This window comes from Lagopus leucura, unplaced genomic scaffold (genome assembly GCF_019238085.1).
Source record: "Lagopus leucura isolate 7727_CA_CO unplaced genomic scaffold, USGS_WTPT01 Super-Scaffold_100022, whole genome shotgun sequence".
Taxonomy (NCBI): Eukaryota; Metazoa; Chordata; class Aves; order Galliformes; family Phasianidae; genus Lagopus; species Lagopus leucura.
The window spans coordinates 5,539,695-5,562,390 of NW_024962275.1; the positions used below are offsets into that span (position 1 = coordinate 5,539,695).

A 22,696-nucleotide genomic window follows, 5' to 3' on the forward strand; every position below is an offset into this window, starting at 1 on the left:
GTCCATCAACACAGAACTCGCCCTCCTCTGGAAGCTACTGGATGCATGCCACGTCCATCAAGATCCAAATGAGGCCCTGGCTCCCAATCTGATTGGAGCGGTTGTGCCTTTACCCTCGGTTACGCCTCAACGTTTAGCCAATGGCGTCCTGCCCTAGGATCTTGTACCGCCTTTTTCCGGCCGCGGCGGCGCTGCGTTCCGATTGGTGGAGGGGAAGGCGTCTGTATGACGTCACCCGCCCACTCGCCGGGTGCGCGTGGAGGCCGGGCTGTGGGCGGTGGCGCGTTGGCCGGCGGGGGCCGCTCCCATTGGTCGGCGGGGGGCGTCACGTGGCGGCGGCGCCGTGTGGCGCGAAGGCGGAAGCGGTCCGCGTCGGTTCCTCGCGGCGCCGGTGGCGGAAGCGTCGCCATTTGCCGGCGGCGGGCGTGAGGAGCGGGCGGCCGGCGGGATCATGCCGGGGGCGCGGCGCTCGTTGGCTTCCCCGGTGGTGAGCGGCGTGCTGTGCCCCTGTGGCTCCCCGCGGGCCGCCGCCACGCCCGGTCCTGGCGCCGAAGGGAGCGGCGGCGGCGGGTCCTGCGGAAGAGCGGTGTGCGAGGCTTCCGAGCAGGATCGGCGGCTCCGCGCCCTGTTCCAGAAGTTGGACGTGAACCGCGACGGCGCGCTCTGCATCCACGACCTGGCCGTGGGGCTGGGCCGCCTCGGGCTGCACCGCACCGAGCTGGACCTGCTGGTGAGCGGCGGCGCCGGGGCTGAAGCGGCGGGGGGGGTAACGCTGCTCCCGGACCTCGGCCGGCCGGGGCTTGCGACGGCGTTCTGCCTCACCTGGGGAGGGCCGAGAGCGTTGGTGCCGTGCGGCGCTGTGCGTGTTGGGCTCCGAGCTTCGGGGTTCGGCACGAGCAGCGTGGGTCGGCGCTGCGCCTGCCCTCGTGTGCGGCTCGTTGCTGCGCGGTGCCTCGGGCGCAGGGCCGGACGAAAGCCGAGCGCTGTCGGTACGCGTGGCTGCGGCCGGGGTTTGGCACTGCACAGCACATCCTTCCTGCAGGAGGGCGGAGGGCACTGCTGAGTCCCTGAGAGCTGACCCAAGTGACAGCTGTCACTGCTCCCAGAACCGGGACAGCGTACCTCCTTTCAGCCCCTCTGTGTGCATCCACCCATCCCGAAGTCGCCGCTGCCTTTCCAACTTTGGCTCTCCGAAGCCTTGTTTTCTAATAGTGCTTCTTGGTTGGCATCTTCCTCCGGAACACTTTGGCAGCGTGAGCATCGTGTGAGTGATTTAGTTGTGCTGCTTCTAAAAATAACATCAGTGCCATGGTGATTTTCTACAGTGTGCGCTTTGGTAACAGGACCTGACTGTGCCCCATCAATCACCTCTGCGTGCCCGTGAGATGCTGACTTGCTGCCACCCATGGGTGCCTGATCCCTTAGTTCTGGCAGCAGGCTCTCACTTGCTAGAACATCCTGTGCTGATGCCCACCCATCTCACTTGGCATTCCCTCTTCTTTCTGAGCCTGTTATCCAATACAGCCTGAAGTTTTCCAGGCTGGGAGGATGCTCTGCAAAACAAAATGCTTTCTTGCTTTCCAGCAAAGCTGCTCTGCTTGCTGTGCTGCAGGAGCAGCAGAGAAGAAGCGTTCTGCAGGGTCTGGAGCTGCTCTGTGCAGGGGAAGCACTGTGGACGGCAGTGCTGCTTCTGTGAGCCCTCAGCCATCGGGATTGTTCCTCAGCCCTTTGCTTCCTCTGCTCACTGTTCAGCTGTGCAGGAAGCAGCTGGTTGGATAAAGAGAGCTGATGGGGCACTGCTGGTATTGCAGGGTTCCCTTCAGCAATGTGACAATTAGCATTTGTTAAGAACGAGGATGCAGAGTTCAGAACTCCAGTTTGATTCCTGAGAGCAGCCCTTGGAGAGCTGGCTGGAAAACCTCTGCCTTGTGTCATCTTTTAGGGAAGATTGAATAAACTTCCTGTTTCCCAGAGAGTTCTATTAATAAAAGCATTCTTTTTTCCTTCTCTGTCCTTAGCCAATAATGACGCTCAGCAATGTGAAGTCACACTCAAGAAAAGTGTTTAAGGATCAGGGTGAAAACGCAGTGTTTGAAGGCCAAGTTAAGCATAAATCACATGGGTTGTGAGTAGTAAATGACTGTGGCTCAGGTACCTTGTATCTTTCTGTGTCACAGTGCAGTGTGCTGGATGTGGGTGCAACCCTCCTGCCTTGTAATGCCATGTTGTCCACAAGCTTTACTGATCTCTTGGTGTCAGTTGGCCAAAAGTTCTTGCAGCAACAGTGATTGTTTTGGGCTGCAGCTTGAAAGGAAAATGAGCAATGTTTTGGCTCCTCCAGAACCTCGGAGTTCTTACTGAGATAAAGCCCTCTGCAGCACTCAGAACATCCCTGCGTCCCCAGGGGCGGCCTTCAGCATGGCCAGAGCAGGCAGCCACACATCCCTGCCTTTTGAGGTGGAATTTGCTGATATCATCAGAGAGGTTTTATTTTAAATTCCTGCTGTTATCTTGAAGCTGTTTTACAAATACAGGATGCCAGGGCAGTGAGCCTTCCAGAGCACCGCTTGTTTGAGCTGGTTGCACAGAGCAATTCGCATACCTCACTTTGCTTGAGCAGTAAAGTGATAACCATGTGAACAACATTTTACAGGCTTCCTTGTCCTACTGCATAAAGGGACGTTCTGCTGCTCAATTACATCTGCCTCTGGAGCAGTTGAGCTCATTTTACTACTTCCTAAGTTGTCCTGAAGATATCTGTGTAGATTTATGGAACTGAAGTATGTGTTTAATGGAAATAAGGGTTGTTGAACCGGAACTGTTCTCTACTTTTTATCTGGAGATATATATGTGATGTAGCTGAAGGCTGTGTAGTCAAAGTATTTCTGCATGTGCTCACGTGATTGTTTTCCTGCTGACCCTGACCTGGAGTGCTGTCTGGAGCTTCCCTGCTGCTGTGGGCTGGGCAGCTCTGCCCTGGTGCAACTCATCCCTGCTGCATAGAGACAACGGAGTGCAGCCCCTTCGCAGAGCTGAGCCCCTTCTGGGGGACTCTGAGTTAAGAAACAGAGCAAACATAACCCTTGTTTCTTTGCGGCCGTAACGGTCTGTGTGCCTTTGCTGTAACTGGGCTCTCCTCCTTGGCCTTGAGATGCTGTTGTCTCTTGGAGCCATGCAGATGGCTGCCCCTTGCTGCCTGGGTGTCAGCTCCTCCATCTCACTGCTGAAATCTTCATGTTGGCTTTCATCACAATGTTCTTTGCTTATTATCTCCTCTGCAATCTCAAAGCTCTGTCCACTCAAGTTCTGCTTTCACCTGTACTGAAGGACCATAACTGTGCTGCTGCAAAGCTTGCTTGGCTCTGGGCTCCTCTGAGCAGCTTTATTTTTTGGGATAACCCTTGGGCTGTTCCAGCTGCTGGGGAGCACCGTGCCCTCCTGGTTCCTGCTCAGTTAGCTCTGTTGCAAGTGGTTCTGTGACAGAAGTACTCTTCAAGTTTGTAATTGATATGATAGAAAGATTCAATCTTATTTCTTCACTTGATTTTTAGTTTAGACTCTTTATTTCTGTAACTGTTTTACTCTCTGATCTTTTGACTGCTCTTTACAGTGCATAACATGCCATAACTCTGAGCAACTGTACGGGACTGAGAGGGCCATTCCTGTGCAGTGCTTTCACCTCATTCCTACTGTCAGTCATCTGGAAATAGGTGACCTGAGTTCTTAGTGAGTCACAGCACCCTGCTTGTGATTAAAAATGAGCAAAACTCTGTTCTGTAATCTAGACCAAACTATCTCTCTGAAGCCGTACACATTTAAACAAGACACAAACCATAAAGATGTGCTGAACCCTGTTGGGGCAGTTGGAGGCTTGTAGCCAGGCCCTTGTAATTAATTGTTAAGGGTTGAGCAATATGAGGTCATAATCAAACAAATGGAGCAGTGTTACAGTCTGAAATTCCAGCTGATCGCCTTCCTGCTGCTGAAAGCATTTGCCAACAGCTTCCCAACCACCCACCTTTTACTGGCTGATCCTGGAGGACTGAGTTGGATGTCCTGAGCAGTCTGCAGGCGATTGCAGCTAGCGTTACAACACGTTAAATAACTTCAGATGTCTGTGGGTAACGTCCTTTTGGAACACGGAGCAAGGAAGATGACGTTCGTTCGCTGCTCTGCAGGGAGCTGAGACCTGTTGCTCCTTGCAAGTTATGAAATGTGTGGTTTGAGAGCCTTGTTTCCACGTGTTTGGGAAATGTGCTGCAAGAGCAAAACTGTGGGTCAACGATTTCACTGTAGATAAACCCTTCGAATCTGTGGCAGGCACAGGAGTTGGTGTGCATTCAGTGGCTCAGATGCGCGGAAGGCACGGATGCATGCTTTGTAATCCAGCAGATGAGTTCCTGGCAGGTGCTGCAGGGCCTTGGGAGTGGTGTAAGGCAGGCTGGTGCCTGTGTGACTGGTGTCTGCTCACCAGGCATCGCAGTGCAGTCCACTGAGAAAGGCTAGAAGCGAGCTTGGGGTGTAGATGCATGCAAGGGGAACTCGCTCTTGCTGCGCCACTGCTCATTTCTGTGCATGTAAACCTCAGCTGTTGCTCTCTGGTTGTGTACCTGCAGGACAGACGTGCAGCCCCTGAGAGGTGTGACCCAGCAGTGTCCTTCCAGCATGGTGCTTTGCCTACCTGGCAGCTCGTGGGTTTCTTTAGCTGGGACCTTTAGCCCAGTTATGGCCGATAAGGGCTGCAGGATTGCAGCCGGGCTGCTGAGATGCAGACACAGCTTGGGTTTGAGCACACTGATGCTTAGCACTGGTGCGATGAGACGCAGCCTTGCAGAAGCACAGGGCTGTGTTCTGCTGAATTCCTTGGGAAGTATAATGTGAAATGTCTCCTCTGGATCCGGGCATTGACTGTGGGTCAGCTCAGGGAGGGGGAAGAAAATGGAGTAGTTACTGAGAGATAAGAGCAGGTGGAAAAACCCTGAGCTGCAGAGTGGTTGGTGGGAGTTGGCTGGTAAAGAAACAAAGGCCAGTGACAGTTCTGGCCGAATGTGAGCCGACTACTCGAGTGGTTGACACGTGTTAATGAAATAGCACCAGAACTGCTGTGAGGACTTGGTGTCCTGCTCACAAGCCCTGCAACGTGGGGAGCGCTGCAGTTCTGTGCCCATAGTGTGGTGTGGTGCTGGCAGGGGGCGTGGGGGAGGGAGTGTTGCCACAAGTAGGTCTGAAAGAAAAATGGTAAATGAGTCTTTGTTCTTGTTCATGTCCTATGGCTATATTTGTCCCTCTGAATGTGGGACATGAGCACGCTTTAATGACGCCCCAGACTTTGTCTCGAGTGAAGAAAGCAGATGCATCATTGCTGTGGGACGGCAGTGGAGGTGCCTTCGTTTTCCTGCATTCCATGTGGTGAGCTGAGGCTCCAGGCAGGAGAACTCTGCTTTAAGAGAAATTGCTGAAATTGTTGGATCGTGAGGTGCTGGAAAGGCGAAGCTGTTTGGTATGCGAGGCCACAGTGTGCACAGAGCCCAGGCTGGGGGAATCATTTCCCAACAGCCACTTTCCTGTCACTTTGGTACGTGGCATTCTTGTCCCTTTCTGATTTCGGGGTATTACAGATGCCCTTTCTCTTGGTCAGTGCTCAGCCTCCATGTGATGGAACCCAGTGGTTGGTGTCTGCTTGGCACTGGCCCCATTGCCCAGTCCATGGGCTGGGGCAGCTGGTGGCTGTGCTGGGGTTCCTGCAGAGAGGTGGCCAGATTTTGTTGCAGCGCTCTGTTGTGTCACCTCAATAAATTAACGTGGCTGAATGTCACCAGACGGCTTAATTATTTAAGCAGCAGCAGCCAAGATGTTTGGCAGCGCGCTGTAAAAACCCTGCGCAGCGTTTCTGGATTTTATTTCAGCTCTCTTAGAAAAAGTAGAATATCCTTACGTGAAGTCTTGTCTTTCAGGAGTGACGTTTGGAAAGATGAGAACTGGGTGTATGAGGCCAACCTCGGGTGCCACACGCGCCGCAGCCCCTGCTCGGGTGTCCTGGCAGCTCCTCCTGCCTGAGTCACTGCTGGGGTCACACCAGGATCCCAGGAGGCGACCGCTGTAGCAGCTCTCCTGCACCGGGGGATGGGGATTGCTGCTCCCATCTCTCTGCCCCTTCCTCTTCACCCTCCCTCCTGCATTTTTTATGTGTGAGCTAGTTGTCTGCTCGGATTCTTGCTGGAAAACGCCGTGTTTTTGCTCAGGATTCTTCCAAGGGCCATCTGAAAGCAAGTATCCTGAGGCTGGGTTCTGCCTGGTGCCACCAGCACGAGGGGCACAGTGCCTGCCCCAGAGCTGAGCTGCATCTGCAGGATGGGGTCAAAGAGCTCACAAAATACCTTGGTTTTGCTACTCAAAGAGACTTCCCTTTGCCAGCTTGCAGTACAAGGAAAATACTGCTTCAGCTAAGCACACGTCATTCTTTTTGCTCTTTCCTTTCTCCTTTGTCTCCATCTGGATGGATTGCATGGCTTCATTGCCCTCTCCTCTGGTTACCCAAGGACAGCCCACCTCGGTGATGCTGGGCACAGGGCTCTGCTGTGGGCACCTGCTGCCTGCAGGTCACTCGTGCTGCTTCCCCCTCTTAAAGATCTCTTTGGTTCATGGAAACAGCTGAAGAACCGAGGGGGTTGGGTTGGGCAGTGTGTTTTGGTGTGACCTGGGCTCGTGATTTCTAGATCAGATGAGTGTCTGTTCCTCATCTGTTCCCCTGCTCTGGTTCAGGCTGGACCCGACCTGCTGAGTCTGTTGCACCTTTGATGTGTGAGTGGCTGGCTGCCTGGTGCTGTCAGTGGGACAACACTTGCGTCCCAGCTCCCTGCAGGGAGCAGCTGCTTTGCCTCCGGCTATCATCATCTCTCCATTAGTCGCTTTATTGTTCTGACCTAATAAAATTCCTCACTTGGTAAAATAAATGCTTTTTTTTTTCCTTCCCCTTTCTAAATATGATTAGAAAAGGCTGTGCTCTCCAGGAGCCGTGTGGATTAGCGCGGTGGAAGAATTCCTCTGAGGTTTCCTTCAGCAAGGACAAAGGCTGAAGAAGTGTTGCTGTGTTTCTGCTGTAATTGCACCCTGGGCATGTATTTTCTTGCACAAATTACTATTTTACCGTGCAAATTCTGCATGAGCAAAGGAAGATGGGGTCTGTGCCACGTGTCCACCCCAAACATAAGCACACACATCACGGAGAAACTCAGTGGTTGTATCCCACAGTGTTAGCTGCTCTCACAGGTCTCTGTGTAGCAGCTCAGCACTGTGATCCTGAGTCCCACTCATCTGCTTTGCCCTCATGTCTTCACATCTGTACTTGCTGTGGGTCTATGGGCTGAGCTCCTGGAGCATCAGCGTCAGAACAGCTCGCAGCTTCTTGGCAGTCTGTAGCCTTAGGCTACTGAAGGCTGATTTTGATGAGCTGTACCAGTTCAGGACAACTGCTTTGTTCCTCCTTGTGGTTCAGTGAGAAACTTTAAAACATCACCTTAAAGGATCAGGATGGCAGTGTGGGGGATGGCACAGTCCAGAGCGGGGCTGTAGACTTTTATATTTAAACTGCATTTTTTTCCCATTAAGTAACGCTGAAGCGTATTTGCAGAAGAATTCTTTCTTTTATGTGAAGTCTTCTGTGTGCTTGTCTCTTTTTCCATTACTCAGGTTGGTGAAAGGAATTCAGCACTCACAAGTTCCTGTAAGTGTGACGTCGAGTGTTGTCCTAAAAAACGGGCTGCCCGCAGCTTGGAGTTCTTCCAGTTTGGGCACGTACTTCCATATCTAATAGCTGTAAGACACAGGTTCTCTGTGGGCTGCTGCTGTCAAAGGTTAAGAAGTGGAAGCAGCGGTCTGGCAGAGGCCCTGGAGCTCACGGTGGGTGGGAGCCTCAGCATGGAGCTTTGCTTTGTGCTGCTGGGACCCAGCAGGAGAGCAGCAGTGCTGTGCAAGCAGGCTGTGTAATGCCTCCTCCTGCAGGTGTGGGGATGGGTAAAGCCCTCGGGCCGCAGAGGAAACTTGAATCACAGAATGGCTTGGGTCGGAAGGGACCTTGAAGATGATTCAGTTCTGACCCCCTGCAGCATGGAAGGGCTGCCAACCTCCAAATCAGGGACCAGCTCAGGTTGCACAGGGTTCCATCCAGCCTGGCCTGGGCACCTGCAGGGTTGGGGCACCCACAGCTCTGGGCAACAGTGCCGTGACCTCCCTGCCCTCTGGGTGAACAATTTCCTTGTAATATCTAAATTTCCACTCTTTCAGTTTAAAACCACCCCCCCTTGTCCCATTACTGCCTGCCCATGTAAGAAGTCGATTTCTCTCCTCTTTATCCGCTCCATCCAAGCATTGGAAGGCTGCAGTGAGGTCTCCCAAGAGCTTTCTCTTCTCCAGGCCGAACACCCCCGTTCTGCTAGGAGAGGAGCTGCACGGCGCTGTGTACTGATGGATGTGTGCATCGTTGGGCCGATCGGCGATAGTGAACCACAGCCTATCGGCCCTTGCGCACATGAATGGCCGTAAACGCTTTGCAAGCTCGTCGCTCTGAAAGCCAAATGGCAGAAGCATAATGCAACACCAAAGAGCTATTGTAGTGGAGGATGAGACTATAATAGAGCGGAGAGAGAGGGTGCAGCTCGAGGTTAATTCAGCCGCGGCCAGGAAAAGCGCTCATCCCCGCAGAGAACCATCTGCTGCCCGAACAAAGCCCCACCGTGGAGCCCTGGGATCGGAGCGGCGATGTGAGCGATCGGAGCGGCCCCGAGCCACCCCGGGCCGCAGCCCTCCACCCTCCGGCGCGCTCCCCGCGGTGCCGGCGCGCTCCCGGCTGCGCGCTGCTCGCCCCGGAGCCCCGCGGCGCTGGGAGCGGCGATTGGCTGCGCGCTGCTGCAGTGGGGCACAGCCCGGCGCTCGGCCCCGTGTGCTGTCGGGACCCGCCGGCTCTCTGGCAGCGCCCGGTTTGAGCTTTCCTCTTTTTCTATCTTAGCGTCCTCCAAAGCTTTGCTCCTTGGAGTACGGGAGAGCTGGCGCTTTGTCTCGTTGCCGTCGGAATTGTGAGGCTCTTGTGCGATGAGCTGCTTGTCAGGCCGGGCACGACTGCAGTAGCAACAATTTCAAAAGGCAGGAAGCGTCTGCGGGAGCGGGGCTGCACACAATCCCAGCCCGTGGAGTCGCCGGGTTGGAGCTCCCGCTGCCTGCCGTGCCGTTCCCATCCCGGTAGCGCAGCCCGGGCGGCTCCCGGCACGCCGGCTTTGCTCGCCGGAGCAGCGATGCTGCAGAGCCTTTGGCGTTTTCTATCTAGCTTCCTTCCCGGGGCCACATGCCAAGGTCCTGCTGATGGAAAAGACGATGAGGCCAGAAACGCCACCCCGCTGCCAGGCCCCGGGGAGAAAGGGCCAAAGGTGCTGGGGAAGCCACAGGACAGAGGGACTGACCCCACTGAGAGGAGACCAACTATCCTCCTGGTGGTTGGACCCGCAGAGCATTTTCCAAAGGTAATGGGACATCCTGAGGCCGGAGCGCATGGCGTGCGGGAGCGCGGGTGTGCAGGGAAGTGTAGCTGCTGTGTGTGTGTTTTGGGAGGGGGTCAGCGATAGTGAGTGGGGTCTGATGTGTTTGCATGCTGGAAGCAGAGGGACCGAGGTAATGACTGCAAAGAGGTGATGTGACCTTGCAGACGTGGTGTTCTACGGGGAAAAAACGGGGAGTCTATGGGTCTAGAAGGTGACTTGCAAGCAGTGTAACTCAGAGGGCTGGCAGTGATAGTGAAGGTTGGTGGGGAGTCCTTGAGCTACACCAGAGACTAGTAGAGAGTCCAACAGATCCTAAAATCTCCTGGTCAATCCCTGGTCACTCCTCATGGCTCCATAAGGAACTAGTGTTATTAGGAGCAAACCAGTACTTGGTGTATGGCTGGAATGGCACAGCCTGCAGATGGCAATGGCTGTCCCACGGGAGTGAGTGGCATAAGGAGGAGACCTCAATCTGTGTGAGGATGGGAACTTCCCGGGGTGGGGAGGTGGTGGCAGAGGATAACCAGTAAGGCTTTGTCTGGGAGGAGGTGAACAAAAGCAGCTCAGTTCTCTGCTGGCCGCGTAGCACGGTGCTGGCTGATGGCAGCTCCAGGTTATCCTCGAGGAGGAGGGAATGCTGTCTGTGTCTCCTGAGGATGATGCAGTCAGCTCTGACTTCATGCGGGTTGTGACCAAGGGTGTGAGCTGAGATTATTGGGGAGGGGCTGAGTGATGTCCCCTGAGCAGCTAGGAGGGCTGCAGCACACAGTGGGTGACTGCAGGATGCGTCTGCTCGGGCAGGGAATTGGTGCTGCTGCTGTGGGATTGCTCTCTGAAATAGGGAATGGACACGGTCAGGTTGCAGGAGGGCTTAATGCCCTTTGCTGATGCTTCAGAGGGAAGCAGCAGGGTGGCATCTCTGTTCCTGCAGAGCAGAAGCCACTCCCTGCCTGAATCGGGCTGAAACATCTGCAGGGACTTCTGCCTTCAGCCCTACTGATAGCAGCTGGCACCGCGCATCTCCTCCAGAACCTGGAATGTGTACTTAGAGAAGGAGAGGACTTTTGTGTGCAGAGGTTGAAGAAGGACAGAGGCTCAGGACTGAAGGAGGCTGTGATGGAGGAGCAGGGCTGCAGATCTCTGTTCCCTTCTGAGGGAACAGTGCTCCTTCAGTCCGGGAGAGTCCATCTGTTCACACCTGCAAATGGAGCTCTCTGACATGGGGAGGGAGTTGATACTGATCTCTTGCCTGTATGACCCTGAGAAGCTTTGTTGCATAGGAACCCTAAAATTGGCTAATGCAGAAATAGCTGAGGGATAAGGATGTGATAAAATGGAGTTATTGCAGCTTAGGAAGTAACTGCCCATCTGCTGGGAGGTTGTGGCTGTGTAATTTTAGCCTGCCCTGATTGTGAAGTGAAACACTGAGTAAAGCTCTTCTGCTGAGGATTATGGAGATCTGGTTTACCTTGCACTGCAGAGCAGCTAATGCTGCATCCTGTCACCGTGGCTCAGCTGACAGCCAGTAACTTGTGAGCTTGATGATATATCTGTGCTCTGATTGCCCATCAAGGAGAAGCACTGCAAAAAGCACAGAACAGCATAAGGGATAGATGATAACTCACTGTGCGAGCAACCTAATGCTACATGATGTGTAAAGAAATTGGGGACTCGTGGTTTCTGTTCTGCCATGGAACGCCGTGACCTTGGGATAAGTTAGCTGGGTGCCACGTTGTGCTGTCTGAGCTGCTGTAGGTGTCTGCTGAATCATCCCGAGCACTGCCTGACACTGCAAGCAACGTATGTGTGATCGACCTGGCTGGGGAGGCTTCATCCCAGCCCTTCTGCTCGGGGTGACTCAGCTGTGCTCCCCCTGCAGGTAACGGTTCCGATGAATAGAGAAGAAAATGCTGATTGAAAATGTCCCGTGTTGGCTCGGGGTGTGTGTGCACAGGACAGGGACGGCCTGCCCCTGATGTCACCAGGTGGACTTGTAACTTTGGATCTGTGTGTTGTCACTGCACAGCTCACCCCTCCTGCTCACCTTTACAACACGTTCTGACGTTGTGGGTCAGCCCTTCCTGGCCGTTCCCTTCCCCTTGCACGGGCTTGGCTGACCGCCGCTCTCTGCTCTGCTGGGGTCTCTTCAATGATTAACTCCCCTCCTTCCTACACAAAGGATGTCTTTGTGATTTGTGAGAACCTTCTGTCCTGGACAATTAATTATAAGCTAGCCTCCAGAAATGACAAACACCAAGTCAGCAGGACCAGCAGAAACTTCGAGCATAGGTGCACCTACCCAGCAGGCTGCTCTGTCTCCAGAGGAGGATGTGAGCTATGTGACTGTGACGCGTGCTGGCACTTGGTATTTTTAGAGTCCTTTTTTTTTTAGCAGAGTAAATTCAAAATTAAACAGCATCCTTGTATGGCTGCGTCCTCCCATCTTCGGGAGGTACCTTCTGGAGCCGATGTAGTTCAGCAGTGATGAAGCAGATGCCTAAAAGAGTAGAAATGACTAGGAATGTCAGCGTTGGAACAGCGGGGTGTCATAACTCATGCAACACTTAAACGAGAGCCAAATCCTATGAACAAAATGGACAATGAGTTTGCAGGGTCCTTGACAGCAAGAAGAGTGAACATCCCATAGAAGGTGTGCATTTGGCTCTCCTGCAGCTGGAGGCATTGGTGAGGCTGCGTCCCATCCACGGCCGCCCGCAGGTCCTGTGCCTGAGGCTCCGTGGCCGTGCACGTGCTGGGCCCTGGGCCTGCCTGGCTTTGAGCACTTCCAGGTTTACCAGGATTATTACGATTATTATTTTTGACGAAACCTAAAACCCTGCAAATGCTTTTTAAAATTCCCTTCATCATTATAGCCTGAATTGCTGGTATAAACTTCACTCGTAATCCATCTCTCCTTCTCAGCTCCCTCTCCTGTAATTAATACCCTGTGTAAATCAGCTTTCTTAACATCATTACCTCTCTCCTTTCCTGTGACGTAGGCAGTAGGCTTTCTTCCCTAAAATGTGCAGATTCTACCTTTTGTTCTCGCTGCTAACTGGAGATGGAGTTTATTAGGAAAATCTGCATCATGTTGGCATAGCAACCGAGCTGCCAGCAGCTCAAATAGTGATGCTTGGCATCTCGTGGGTAGGAGCACGGAGGATCTCGAGGCTCGGTGGGCAAATCTCAGTTATATTTGTTCCTTTGGCACCCGCACGTGGGGTGGGGGGCTGCTCTGGGTGCTGAAAGCATTGATTTTGTCCGTTCCCATCCGTAGCATTGCAGTCATGGGTGGACGCTGTGGGTTGGCGTGCAGTGAGCTGTTGCAGCTGATCCCTAAGAGGATCTGAAGCCTGAGAAGATCCCGTTGCCGTGCGGGGACGTCAGCAGGAGCAGGTTAAGCCTGGTTAGGTAACGCGGTGGCAGGTGAGGTGCCAGAAGGGCATGGGAAGCCTTCACGGTCACGGCTCCCAACGGCACCCTGCTGCTGGCACCCCGTTTTAGTAAGCCTTAAAATAACCCCTCTGCTCGAACATTCCCACTTCAAGTCACTGCTGTGCGGCTCCACGAGCAGCTTGTTACAGACCTCAGCTTTCTTTACTCCTAAAGGACAAAATACCCTGCATGGACATCCCAACCCCAGTGCACCGAGGTCCGAGGAGGAGCGCCTGCTGGACTTTGTGCTGGTTGGCACTGTTTGAGCAGAGCAAACACGGGATAATGTTGCAGCGGCCGGGAAAGCAGTTAGCATGGCTGGCTGGAACCAGTTTGACAGACATGCTGTGTTACCTGGAGTGCAGATGGCATTGTGGTGTTTGGAAGCTGGCTAATGGCTGTGTGCTCTTGGGGCTTCCCCGCGCGACAGCTCCTCTGGCAAATATCAAAGCTCGAGCTTTGTTGTATGGTTTATGTTGGCAGTTGCAGCTCTGCATCCTTTGGTACTTTCGCCCCAGAGCTGGGTGCTATCCCGTACATTGAGTTCCACTATATGCTCCAAAGCCTGTAATTACACAAAGTGATGTGTGTGGACTTTGCTGGACTTGTTATCCGTGAAGCCCAGACAGCTGCTTGCAGGGTGGTTACATCCACAGGGGCAGGAACTGGAAAAGGTGGTTCTGCCCAGGCCTCTGTTCTCTGTTAGGCCATAACCAACCACAGTGCTTAATTGTCACTGGGAGAGGAGGAAGGACAGGTGGGGGCTGCAGCTGCTGTGGAGGCTGGGCTGGGAGCAGCTGGGGCTGTGCTGGAGCTCTGGGCACGGCCTGTTTGATGGCAATCCTCTCAGCAACACCACTGAGTTCTGGAACGGCTCAGTGACCTCTATAAATGTGGGATTCCAGAGCTTTTCCTTAAGCCGGACATTCCTGGGAATTCAGGAAGAGGAAGGTGGGGAAGCCTCTCGTGTCTCACGGAGGCAGAGGCAGTGCCCAAGGCCCTGCAGAGCAGCATGCAGACCTGGGGTGAGATGGGCAGAGGGCAGGGCCAGCTCCAGGGGCACCGGGACTGTACTGGGAGCCCAGTGCCAGTGCTGGAGGCCTCGTGAGAGGCTGTTGGCAGCCGTCTCCATTGGGGAGGGCCGTGGCTGCTACCGCTTGCCTTTTAAGTAGAAGGGCAGGGCTTGAGCAGCCAATCCCACTGGAGCCGGGGAGCTCATAGGCATGTGTCATGAGACACGCCGGCATTTCCTTCCCACCACGCACTGAAATTAACGCCGGGAGTCTGTCGGCGCTGCGTCCTTCCTGGCCTGTCCGAGCAGCGCAGCCGAGCGTGGGCCACAGGAAGATGCTCTGCCTCTGTCTCTATGTGCCAGTGCTGGGGCAGTCGCAGGCAGAGTTTGAGTACTTCGAGTCGAAGGGGCTGCCGGCCGAGCTCAAGTCTATCTTCCGCCTCAGCCTCTTCATCCCCTCCCAGGAGTTCTCCACATACCGCCAGTGGAAGCAGGTATGGCTGTAGGGGGAGCGGGGCTGAGCCCCTGGGCTGTTTGGAGTGCCGTGAGCTCCTTGGGGCTGCGTTGGATTTGGGGCTGCGTTGGATTTGGGGCTGCGTGCCGCTTGGTGGGGGGCTGTTGTGAAAGCACACCTCATTTTGGTTCTTTTGATTCCAATCTGAGAGGAGCCCACCGCTTAAACCGATCGACCTGTTTAAATAGGGAAAAAGGGGTTTTCCAAACCCTCTGCTCATGCTGAAGGCTTCATATCCTCTTCCTTTTCCTCCCCCGCACGCCCTGTGACGAGATGAGTGGTTTCTGCAGCAGCCACGTGTTGCTGGCGCGGGCTGTGCAGGGTGTGCTGCTGGGAGCTTGTGCAAGAGCCTCTCCATTCTTACAGCAGCTGAGTGGGCCTGCTCTGCCCTGCGCTCTGCCCTGCGCTCTGCCCCATCCCTGCACACCATTTCCCAGGAGCACAGGAGCTGAGGCTGAGCTGCTGAGCTGGCTGGCCTTCTTATGCCTTTGTGCAGGTGCACAAATGGAGATGGCTTTTAGATGTGGGGGGTCCTGTGTGTGCTGAGGGCATGCATAGTGCAGGCGCATAGAAACACTTGCAGTGAGCACCACTGCCAGCCAGCAGATCGCTATGCTGAGATGTCATCCTTGCTGTTAAATCCAGGAGCTGTGGACTGAGGTCTGTTCGCCTCTCTTTACATTCTTGTCCTTTACACATGTACAAGAACCCTTGCGGGTCGCTGCTCTACAGGGGCAGTGTATTTCCTGCCCAGGGCGGCAGTGGCAGCGTGCAGTCTCTGATGGCTCATTGCACATTGCTGCTGCTAGGGAAGCAGAGAGGTAGAGCACAGTTGCACAGTCACATCTCTCCTGCAGCAAACGCCTCTGAATTATTTGTGACTGTCAGCTGCTGGGGTTTGCCAGCGAGAGGGAAGCCCTGATTCAGCTGTCAGATGCCAACCCGCTGACATGTGAGAGGTGCTGCTCTATCTTTAGCCCACAAGGTAGATGCGGGGCCCTGTCTGAACTTTACAACAGTCATATGATAAATTGCAGATTAAGAATACTGGGCACACCTCAAAGGTCAGCGCAGCTGGGACGGCGCTTTCTTATTTAAGGCTGATAAGATGGTTGGAACTAATCCTCATAGCATTAGGGCTGAAAGGACAGGACGTGATGGGGTGAGAGGAAGACAGATTTTGAATGGCGAAGCATGTAGTCTTGAAACCATTGAAAACAGCATTGAAATACAAGCTTAAGGCTAATGAAGGAAACCAGTGTCCTTGGGCTGAGGAAATGCCACCGTAGGCTTCAGAGGTAATAGATAAACCTGAGCAACCTTGAACAAAATACTGTGATTAGAGGGTTGGCCTTGGTTTGAAACCTCTGTGACAGCCCAACTGCTGCACACCTAAATGTTACAGGAATTACAGCCAAAACATAGGTGATGAAGTGCTCTGAGTCACACCTCTTGTAGTGTCACTCCCTGACCCGTGTTGAAAAAGACTTCTAGGCTGTCAAGGGCAAGTGACCAAGCAAGAAGGGAAATGGGAACTCCCTGAGCTGCATTCTTGCAGCCTGGAGATTACCTCTGCTGTCAACAAGTAGCCACGTGCCCTGAGATAGCTCAGTTCATCTGCCGTTGCCCCATGCTGCAGTGAGTTAATTTGTCGTTACCTCGTCACAAGCTAATCTGGATGTTGGCTGTGTCCTACTGAGAACCTTCTCTTGTTCTATATGCATCTCGTGGAAACCTGTATAATTAAAGCACGTAGCTCCAGGGTGCCTAAACCAGTTCATAGGGGTTTTTATCTTTGCTGTGCCCACTGGGGCTGGACAGGCTTTTTCTGGTTGGAGTTGGTTCTTGCCAGGGGTAGCATACTTCTTTAGGGATCGTATTAGGCATGGCATTCTTCTCCTGTTCAGGCTTATTTTTTATTGCATCAACTTTGGCAGTTAATTTTCTATGCAAATGTTGTTGCCTCACACTTAGACCCTAAGGAGGCTCTCAAATTATGTTGTGTAAGGTGTTGATCAAGATAGAGGACTGCGATTCGATAGTCGATAGTTGCAGAGTACCCCCAATAACAACGTGAGGCATTGCATTTGGCTGACTTTGGAAGGCAGTTGCCTGGAATCAGGTGACCTTTCTACTCTCCTGCTTTCCTCAAATTTCCTGGGGGAAATTTCATAATTGTCTGTTGCTTTGTGAGGGGAGGAGGAAAGCCAAAGCAATTTAGGAAACGATATTTAATTACGGTGGAGGAAGGGGCAGATCGTCAGAATGAACAAAGGAACTGATGTTTTTTGATTGTCTCCTCAACAGAAAATTGTGAAGGCTGGAGACAAGGACCTGGATGGCCAGCTGGACTTTGAGGAGTTCGTTCACTATCTCCAGGATCACGAAAAGAAGCTAAGGCTGGTCTTCAAGAGCTTGGATAAGAAGAATGATGGTAAGCACCTTTCTCTTGCTCGCAGACAGACAATTGCTCGCTTCAACTTGTCACACAAGTACTTGAGCTCAGTGCCTTCTCTCTGCAGGCCGTATCGATGCCCAGGAGATCGTACAGTCTCTTCGGGACCTGGGAGTCAAGATTTCTGAACAGCAGGCTGAAAAAATCCTGAAGAGGTGAGGCTTCAGCTGGTTGTTGTGTCTTTCTGAGAAGATCTTCGAGTTGAGAGAAGGAAGCGTGCGGACAGGGAACGTTTCTCCTCTTTTCTGCCCTGTATCCACTTCCTGGAGACTTCAGCTGCTTCCTTTTGCCTGTTACTCTTCGTTTTGATTTTTTTCCAATTAAATAACACTTCTAATGCTGTAATTTATTGTGGAGAGTTGCTGTAAGAATGTTCTTGCTTTGTTGGACTTTTGTGGGGAAGGGCTTGTACCTGAGCTGATGGCGTTTGTTCCTGTCTGACTGTCCTGCTGCCCTGAGCTTGCTGCTTTGAAGAGGGAATGTGCAGTTGCCCTTTGGAAATGCTGAGTGCGTTTTGCATGTGGCACTAACATGTTAACAACCACTTATTTGTGCTGTTTTTTTCCTCTTTCTTTCCTCTGCAACCCTCCCTCTGTCTGTTTGCCTGTGTGTCAGAATAAGGACGGGACACTTCTGGGGTCCTGTCACCTAGTAAGTATTTTTTTCCCTTCAGTTGGGAAATTAGTTGGCCTGACTTTGATAGGAGGGGGCACAGCAACTCCTGTGGTGCAGTGAAAGGGGAAATAAGGGAGAAAAAGAGGGAGACCATGTCTATCTCTCTGCAGTTTTCAGTGTGGAGAAGATTTCTTGGCTTTGTCTTGTCTCTTTGGAAGTCTTTCAGTAGTTGCTTTGCAAAGCTTTTATTTTTTTTTTGGTGTAGGTCTGAATAATCAAAGGGAAGGGGAGGAGAGATTTGTCAGCCAGTGGGAGTCTGTACTCACTAATGATAATTTTTTTAGCATGGACAAGAATGGGACGATGACAATTGACTGGAACGAGTGGCGAGATTATCACCTGCTGCACCCCGTGGAGAACATTCCTGAGATCATCCTGTACTGGAAGCACTCCACGGTAGGTTTCTCCACAGCAGCTCGTGGTCTTTTCCCCGGGTTCTCAGTGAAAGCCATAACCCCAGGGAGCTGCTATCAGCAGTCTCTATCGTTTTCTTCATGGTTCGATTGCTGCTTTGTAGCCCTTGAAGCCCAATTGCTTCCTGTCCTGTCCCTTTATCATGCCACCCATCACTGGCATTGCTTCTGAAGCCTCTGGCACAGGTGATAACAACTGTACATTCTGCAAGGAGATGTATGTTCACTTGGCTTGTGCATCTGAGAGCTTGTACCAGCGGCCAGATCCTGCCAGCTTAGAACCTGTTAAGACTGGAAATGGACTTGACAGGCAGCCGTCCTTCCTGGTGATATTTCAGTGTGTGCAAATAGCATGTAATGAGGTTCCAATGAGGCCCAGCTGTGTCCCTGTACAGCTGCCTACAGATGATCTTTTTTAAACTTCATATATACAGTTGATCATTCTGTTCATTACTGTGATCCACAGTGTTTTAATGAAGACAAATGTTTAGCAGTTCCCAGCTTCCAAACAAATCTGCTAAACCCTGGTGAGGTGGTGTAGCACAGGCAGTCCCAGGAGCCAGACACAGCTGTCGGTGGTTTCAGATAAGCTGCTGTCATGAAGATGGTTATTCCAATACTTAGTGCTGATAAAGAGAGGTAAAACTGTACCAGTTTTGCTAGCTGGTGAAACAAATCCTCAACATCATCTGTTCTTTTGCAGATCTTTGATGTGGGAGAGAATTTGACTGTCCCTGATGAGTTCACAGTGGAAGAGAGGCAGACAGGGATGTGGTGGAGACATCTGGTTGCAGGTGGGGGTGCAGGTGCCGTGTCCAGAACCTGTACAGCTCCCCTGGATCGCTTGAAGGTGCTCATGCAGGTATGATGGAACAGTTCCAGTTTGTTTGAATAGCCTGAAGACTGATCCCCTTAATGTTCTTGCCAGAGTGGGATGGAGGAGGTGATCACGTTCATTAACTTGATATAGCACTTTGGCTAGGGTCAGCCATGTAGCTCCTATGTTGGTATTTTGGGAGTCTTTTGGGGTGATTTGAGTGGTCAAATTCGTGTCAACAAATTATCCTTCATCGACTAGAAAAGATAGAGAGACATTTTTGGGAGGTAGGCATGTGAAAACTGTCAATAGTTGGAGAGTTTTGTGGTTCAGAGCACTGGATGAATTGGATTTTTGTGAAACAGGTTCAAGTTGTGGGTGTTAAGTGGTTGTGGTGGTGAGCTGACAGAGCTGATGTTCCATGCAAGTATTGTGTGTTACAAAGGAGTTACAAAAACCCAGTTTCAGTTTGCCTCCTCACTGTACCTGCTCTCCAGTCATCTGGGAAGTCTGCTCTGTGCAGCTGGCCCTGTGCTACGTATTGGAGATGGCTGCTTAACCTTTCTCCCCATTTCAGAGGGGTGTATTGATTAGATCCGTTAGTTAACATTGGACTTCACAAAGAGGAAGAGAAGCTTGCTTTTCTATTGTAGAAGTTATTGAGAGGGGATTAAAGCCTTGGCAAATCTCTGGGTAAATAAAAAAAGTGCCCTTTTGTCCCTGGATTACAGAAGAACGTAACGCTGTCGTAATCAGGACTGGAACTAATCCAGGTTCACTCTCTCTCTCTCTCCCAGGTCCATGCCTCCCGCAGTAACAACATGTGCATCATTGGTGGCTTTACTCAAATGATCCGAGAGGGTGGCACCAGGTCACTGTGGCGAGGGAACGGCATCAACGTGCTGAAGATTGCACCGGAATCTGCCATCAAGTTCATGGCTTATGAGCAGGTAAGGGAAAAAGCTTGGGAGGAATCTGACCGCAGCGGGGGCTGCGGAAGGACGAGCTGAAAAGCGTGGCTGAGGGAAAGGCAGTGAAGCTCAATGTCTGTCTGCCTTGGCTTCCACAGATCAAGCGGTTCATTGGTACTGACCAGGAGATGCTGAGGATTCACGAGCGACTGTTAGCTGGCTCTCTGGCTGGGGCCATCGCACAGAGCAGCATCTATCCGATGGAGGTGAGAGCACTGGCAGTGCAGCCCCTGCAGGGTCATGGGAGGGTGCCAGGAGGGGAGCTGATGTCCTGCCCGGAGTTCTGAGAACTCGTTAAGCAAGCTGATACCCAGTCATGCTGCTCACATGACACCCCTGCAGTCCTGACCGTCCTGGCTCTCAAGAGTTGCATCTTTTCTCCTGTTGATTCTCCTTAGATCTTAATGGCGTTCATTCTTGTCTTGTAGGTTCTGAAAACACGGATGGCTTTGAGGAAGACAGGACAGTATTCAGGCATGTTGGATTGTGCCAAAAACATCCTTTCCAAGGAAGGAATGGCTGCCTTCTACAAAGGCTACATTCCCAACATGCTAGGAATCATTCCGTATGCTGGTATTGACCTGGCAGTGTATGAGGTATGGAGCTGTTAATGCTTCTGTGGGGCTGTGCTGCTTGTGTAGCTTTATCAGTCAGACCAGGCTGTTACTACAGGAGTTTAAATAACTTATCAAAGCTTTTCTGATCAGCCTTAAGGGGCACAGATGAAGCGTTTTAGTCAAAATGGCCTAAAAGATAATCCAGTAAGATGGTTTTCCTTTCATACTTGGCACCATGCTTGATGCCATGTTTCTTTTTTGAGAGAATTGCAGCAGCAAATTAAAGGTTTTCATTCTCCCAGGCCCCTAAAGGGGCAGTAACTTCAAAAGATCTGAGAAGCCTGGCTGATATTGCACGCACCTCCCTGGGCCTTTGTACTAGATCTTTTATGTAACTTGTTGTTCTTCTGATTGCATCTTCACTGCTAACATCCAGCTTGTTCCCTCCAGACACTGAAAAATGCCTGGTTGCAACGCTATGCTGTCAACAGTGCTGACCCCGGAGTCTTTGTCCTCTTGGCTTGTGGCACCATATCCAGTACCTGCGGGCAGCTTGCCAGTTACCCCCTGGCTCTTGTGAGGACACGCATGCAGGCCCAAGGTGAGAACCTGGGGAACTGTGTGTGTTGTGTGAGCTCCTGCCACGGTCTCTGAGCAGGGTAAAGGTCCTCCGGTGCAAACATTGCGACAGCAGCCGTGCTGCCGAGCAGAGGGCTGCGTGCCACGCTGGACGGCGGACTTTGTGCTGTCCTCTGCACTCAGATGCTTCTGGGACAGAGCAGTCCTGCTTTCCTCAGCCGAGAGGTTTGGGCTGGTGGCATCTGCAGAGCAGTTTGGGAAGAGGGCTGTGATGTGCAGCGCAGCCGTGGCTCGCTGACGAGTTAGCTGTTCTCCTCAGAGCACCTTTGGTCTGTGAGCATCCGTGGGAGGCGCGTGATGCAGAGCTGCCCCGTGAGACAGGCGTTGGCCTCGTGTTTGTGTGGCACAGGTCGCCTTACTGATGGAGGCTCTTTGCGTTGCAGCTTCTGTGGAGGGCGCTCCCGAGGTGACCATGAGGGGACTGTTCAGACACATTCTGAAGACCGAGGGAGCGTTTGGCCTTTACCGTGGGCTGGCCCCTAACTTCATGAAGGTGATCCCAGCCGTCAGCATCAGCTACGTGGTTTATGAGAACTTGAAGATGACGCTGGGCGTGCAGTCACGGTGACCAGGAGATGCCCAGGACTTGGAACTCTGAAACCTTGGGGCTCGATCCCAAGACGTGCAGTCATCTCTCATTCTGTGAATGTGTCGACACTAAGCTGACTAAGCAAAGCTGTGAAATCTCTGATAGTTTGTGAGTCGGGAAGGGGAGGGGAGGATCTGGTGTCCTTTGCCACTGTGCTGCTCGAAGCTCTGCAGAAACCATCACGTGGTCCTTTCTGTTGGGCCTCTGGGGAGGCTGGGAGCTGAGCTCCAGTCCCAGTCTTAAGGCATTTGTTTGAGGTCAGTTCCCAGCAGTATGGCAAAGTAGCAAAGATTTGGGGAACAGTCTGCTTTCAGCATATTCGTGTACAGAGCTGTTTGCCTGCAGATGAGCACCTTCTGACTTGCTGGAAGAGCTTCTTTTTCCATTCAGTTGTTAACTTCCTACCTGTTGTTCAGATTTGTACAAACCTTGTGGAGGAGCTGCTGCCACACCAGGCTTGTCATTATGTTTACATATATTCCTTTGGGTAGGAGATATTCATGTTCTGCTTCCAAGACTTGACATGAAAAGTGATTTTTTTGAACTGTTCTGATTTTGAGGGCTGGTGGGCAGTGGTTTATCCAGTCAGGCTGAATGTTACTTAGGCCAGCCTGATGAAGGATTAGGATTATTTATTTTTTATAGATTTAAGTGTGTCTCATAAATCCACTAACAAGATGCACTTACTAACAGAAGCAGCAGCCTAGAGCCTGCATGCCTGTATCCTCTGCATGCCAGACTGGCTTGTCTTATACTCAGCAGGAGCTTGGAAAGGGGAAGGCTGGAGAGCCCTGGGTGGACTGGCACCTCGATGCATGGCTTCAATGACTAAACAACTATTCCACAGCTCCTGTGAGCCTCTGTGCAGCGTTGCACGGACCTCCATTCCATTCTGCCCGCTGCCCAGGGTGCCTGATGGACCTTTCCAAGCCCCATGCCCGTGCTGCTACCAATCTCTTTAGACCTCTTTGTAGTTTGCTGTTCAGGTTTGCATTAGCAGGATGGAGTCCCCAAGCCAGGAGTCTGTCTGCCACGGGGGGGGGGGGGCTGTGAGGGAAGGGCTGGTTGTCACTGGGAGATGTCAGTTCA

General features: G+C 52.4%; 1 protein-coding gene across 1 annotated transcript; it reads left to right on the forward strand.

The window, feature by feature from the left end:
- Window positions 1-140: 140 nt before the first annotated feature.
- Window positions 141-22,467, forward strand: SLC25A25 (solute carrier family 25 member 25). Its single transcript, XM_042878717.1, is given in 11 exon segments — window positions 141-231; window positions 234-730; window positions 16,799-16,925; window positions 17,014-17,101; window positions 17,906-18,017; window positions 18,738-18,896; window positions 19,649-19,801; window positions 19,921-20,028; window positions 20,251-20,418; window positions 20,830-20,980; window positions 21,402-22,467. Coding segments are annotated over 11 exon segments (1,839 nt in total). The 3' UTR covers window positions 21,587-22,467.
- The last annotated feature ends 229 nt before the right edge of the window (window positions 22,468-22,696 follow it).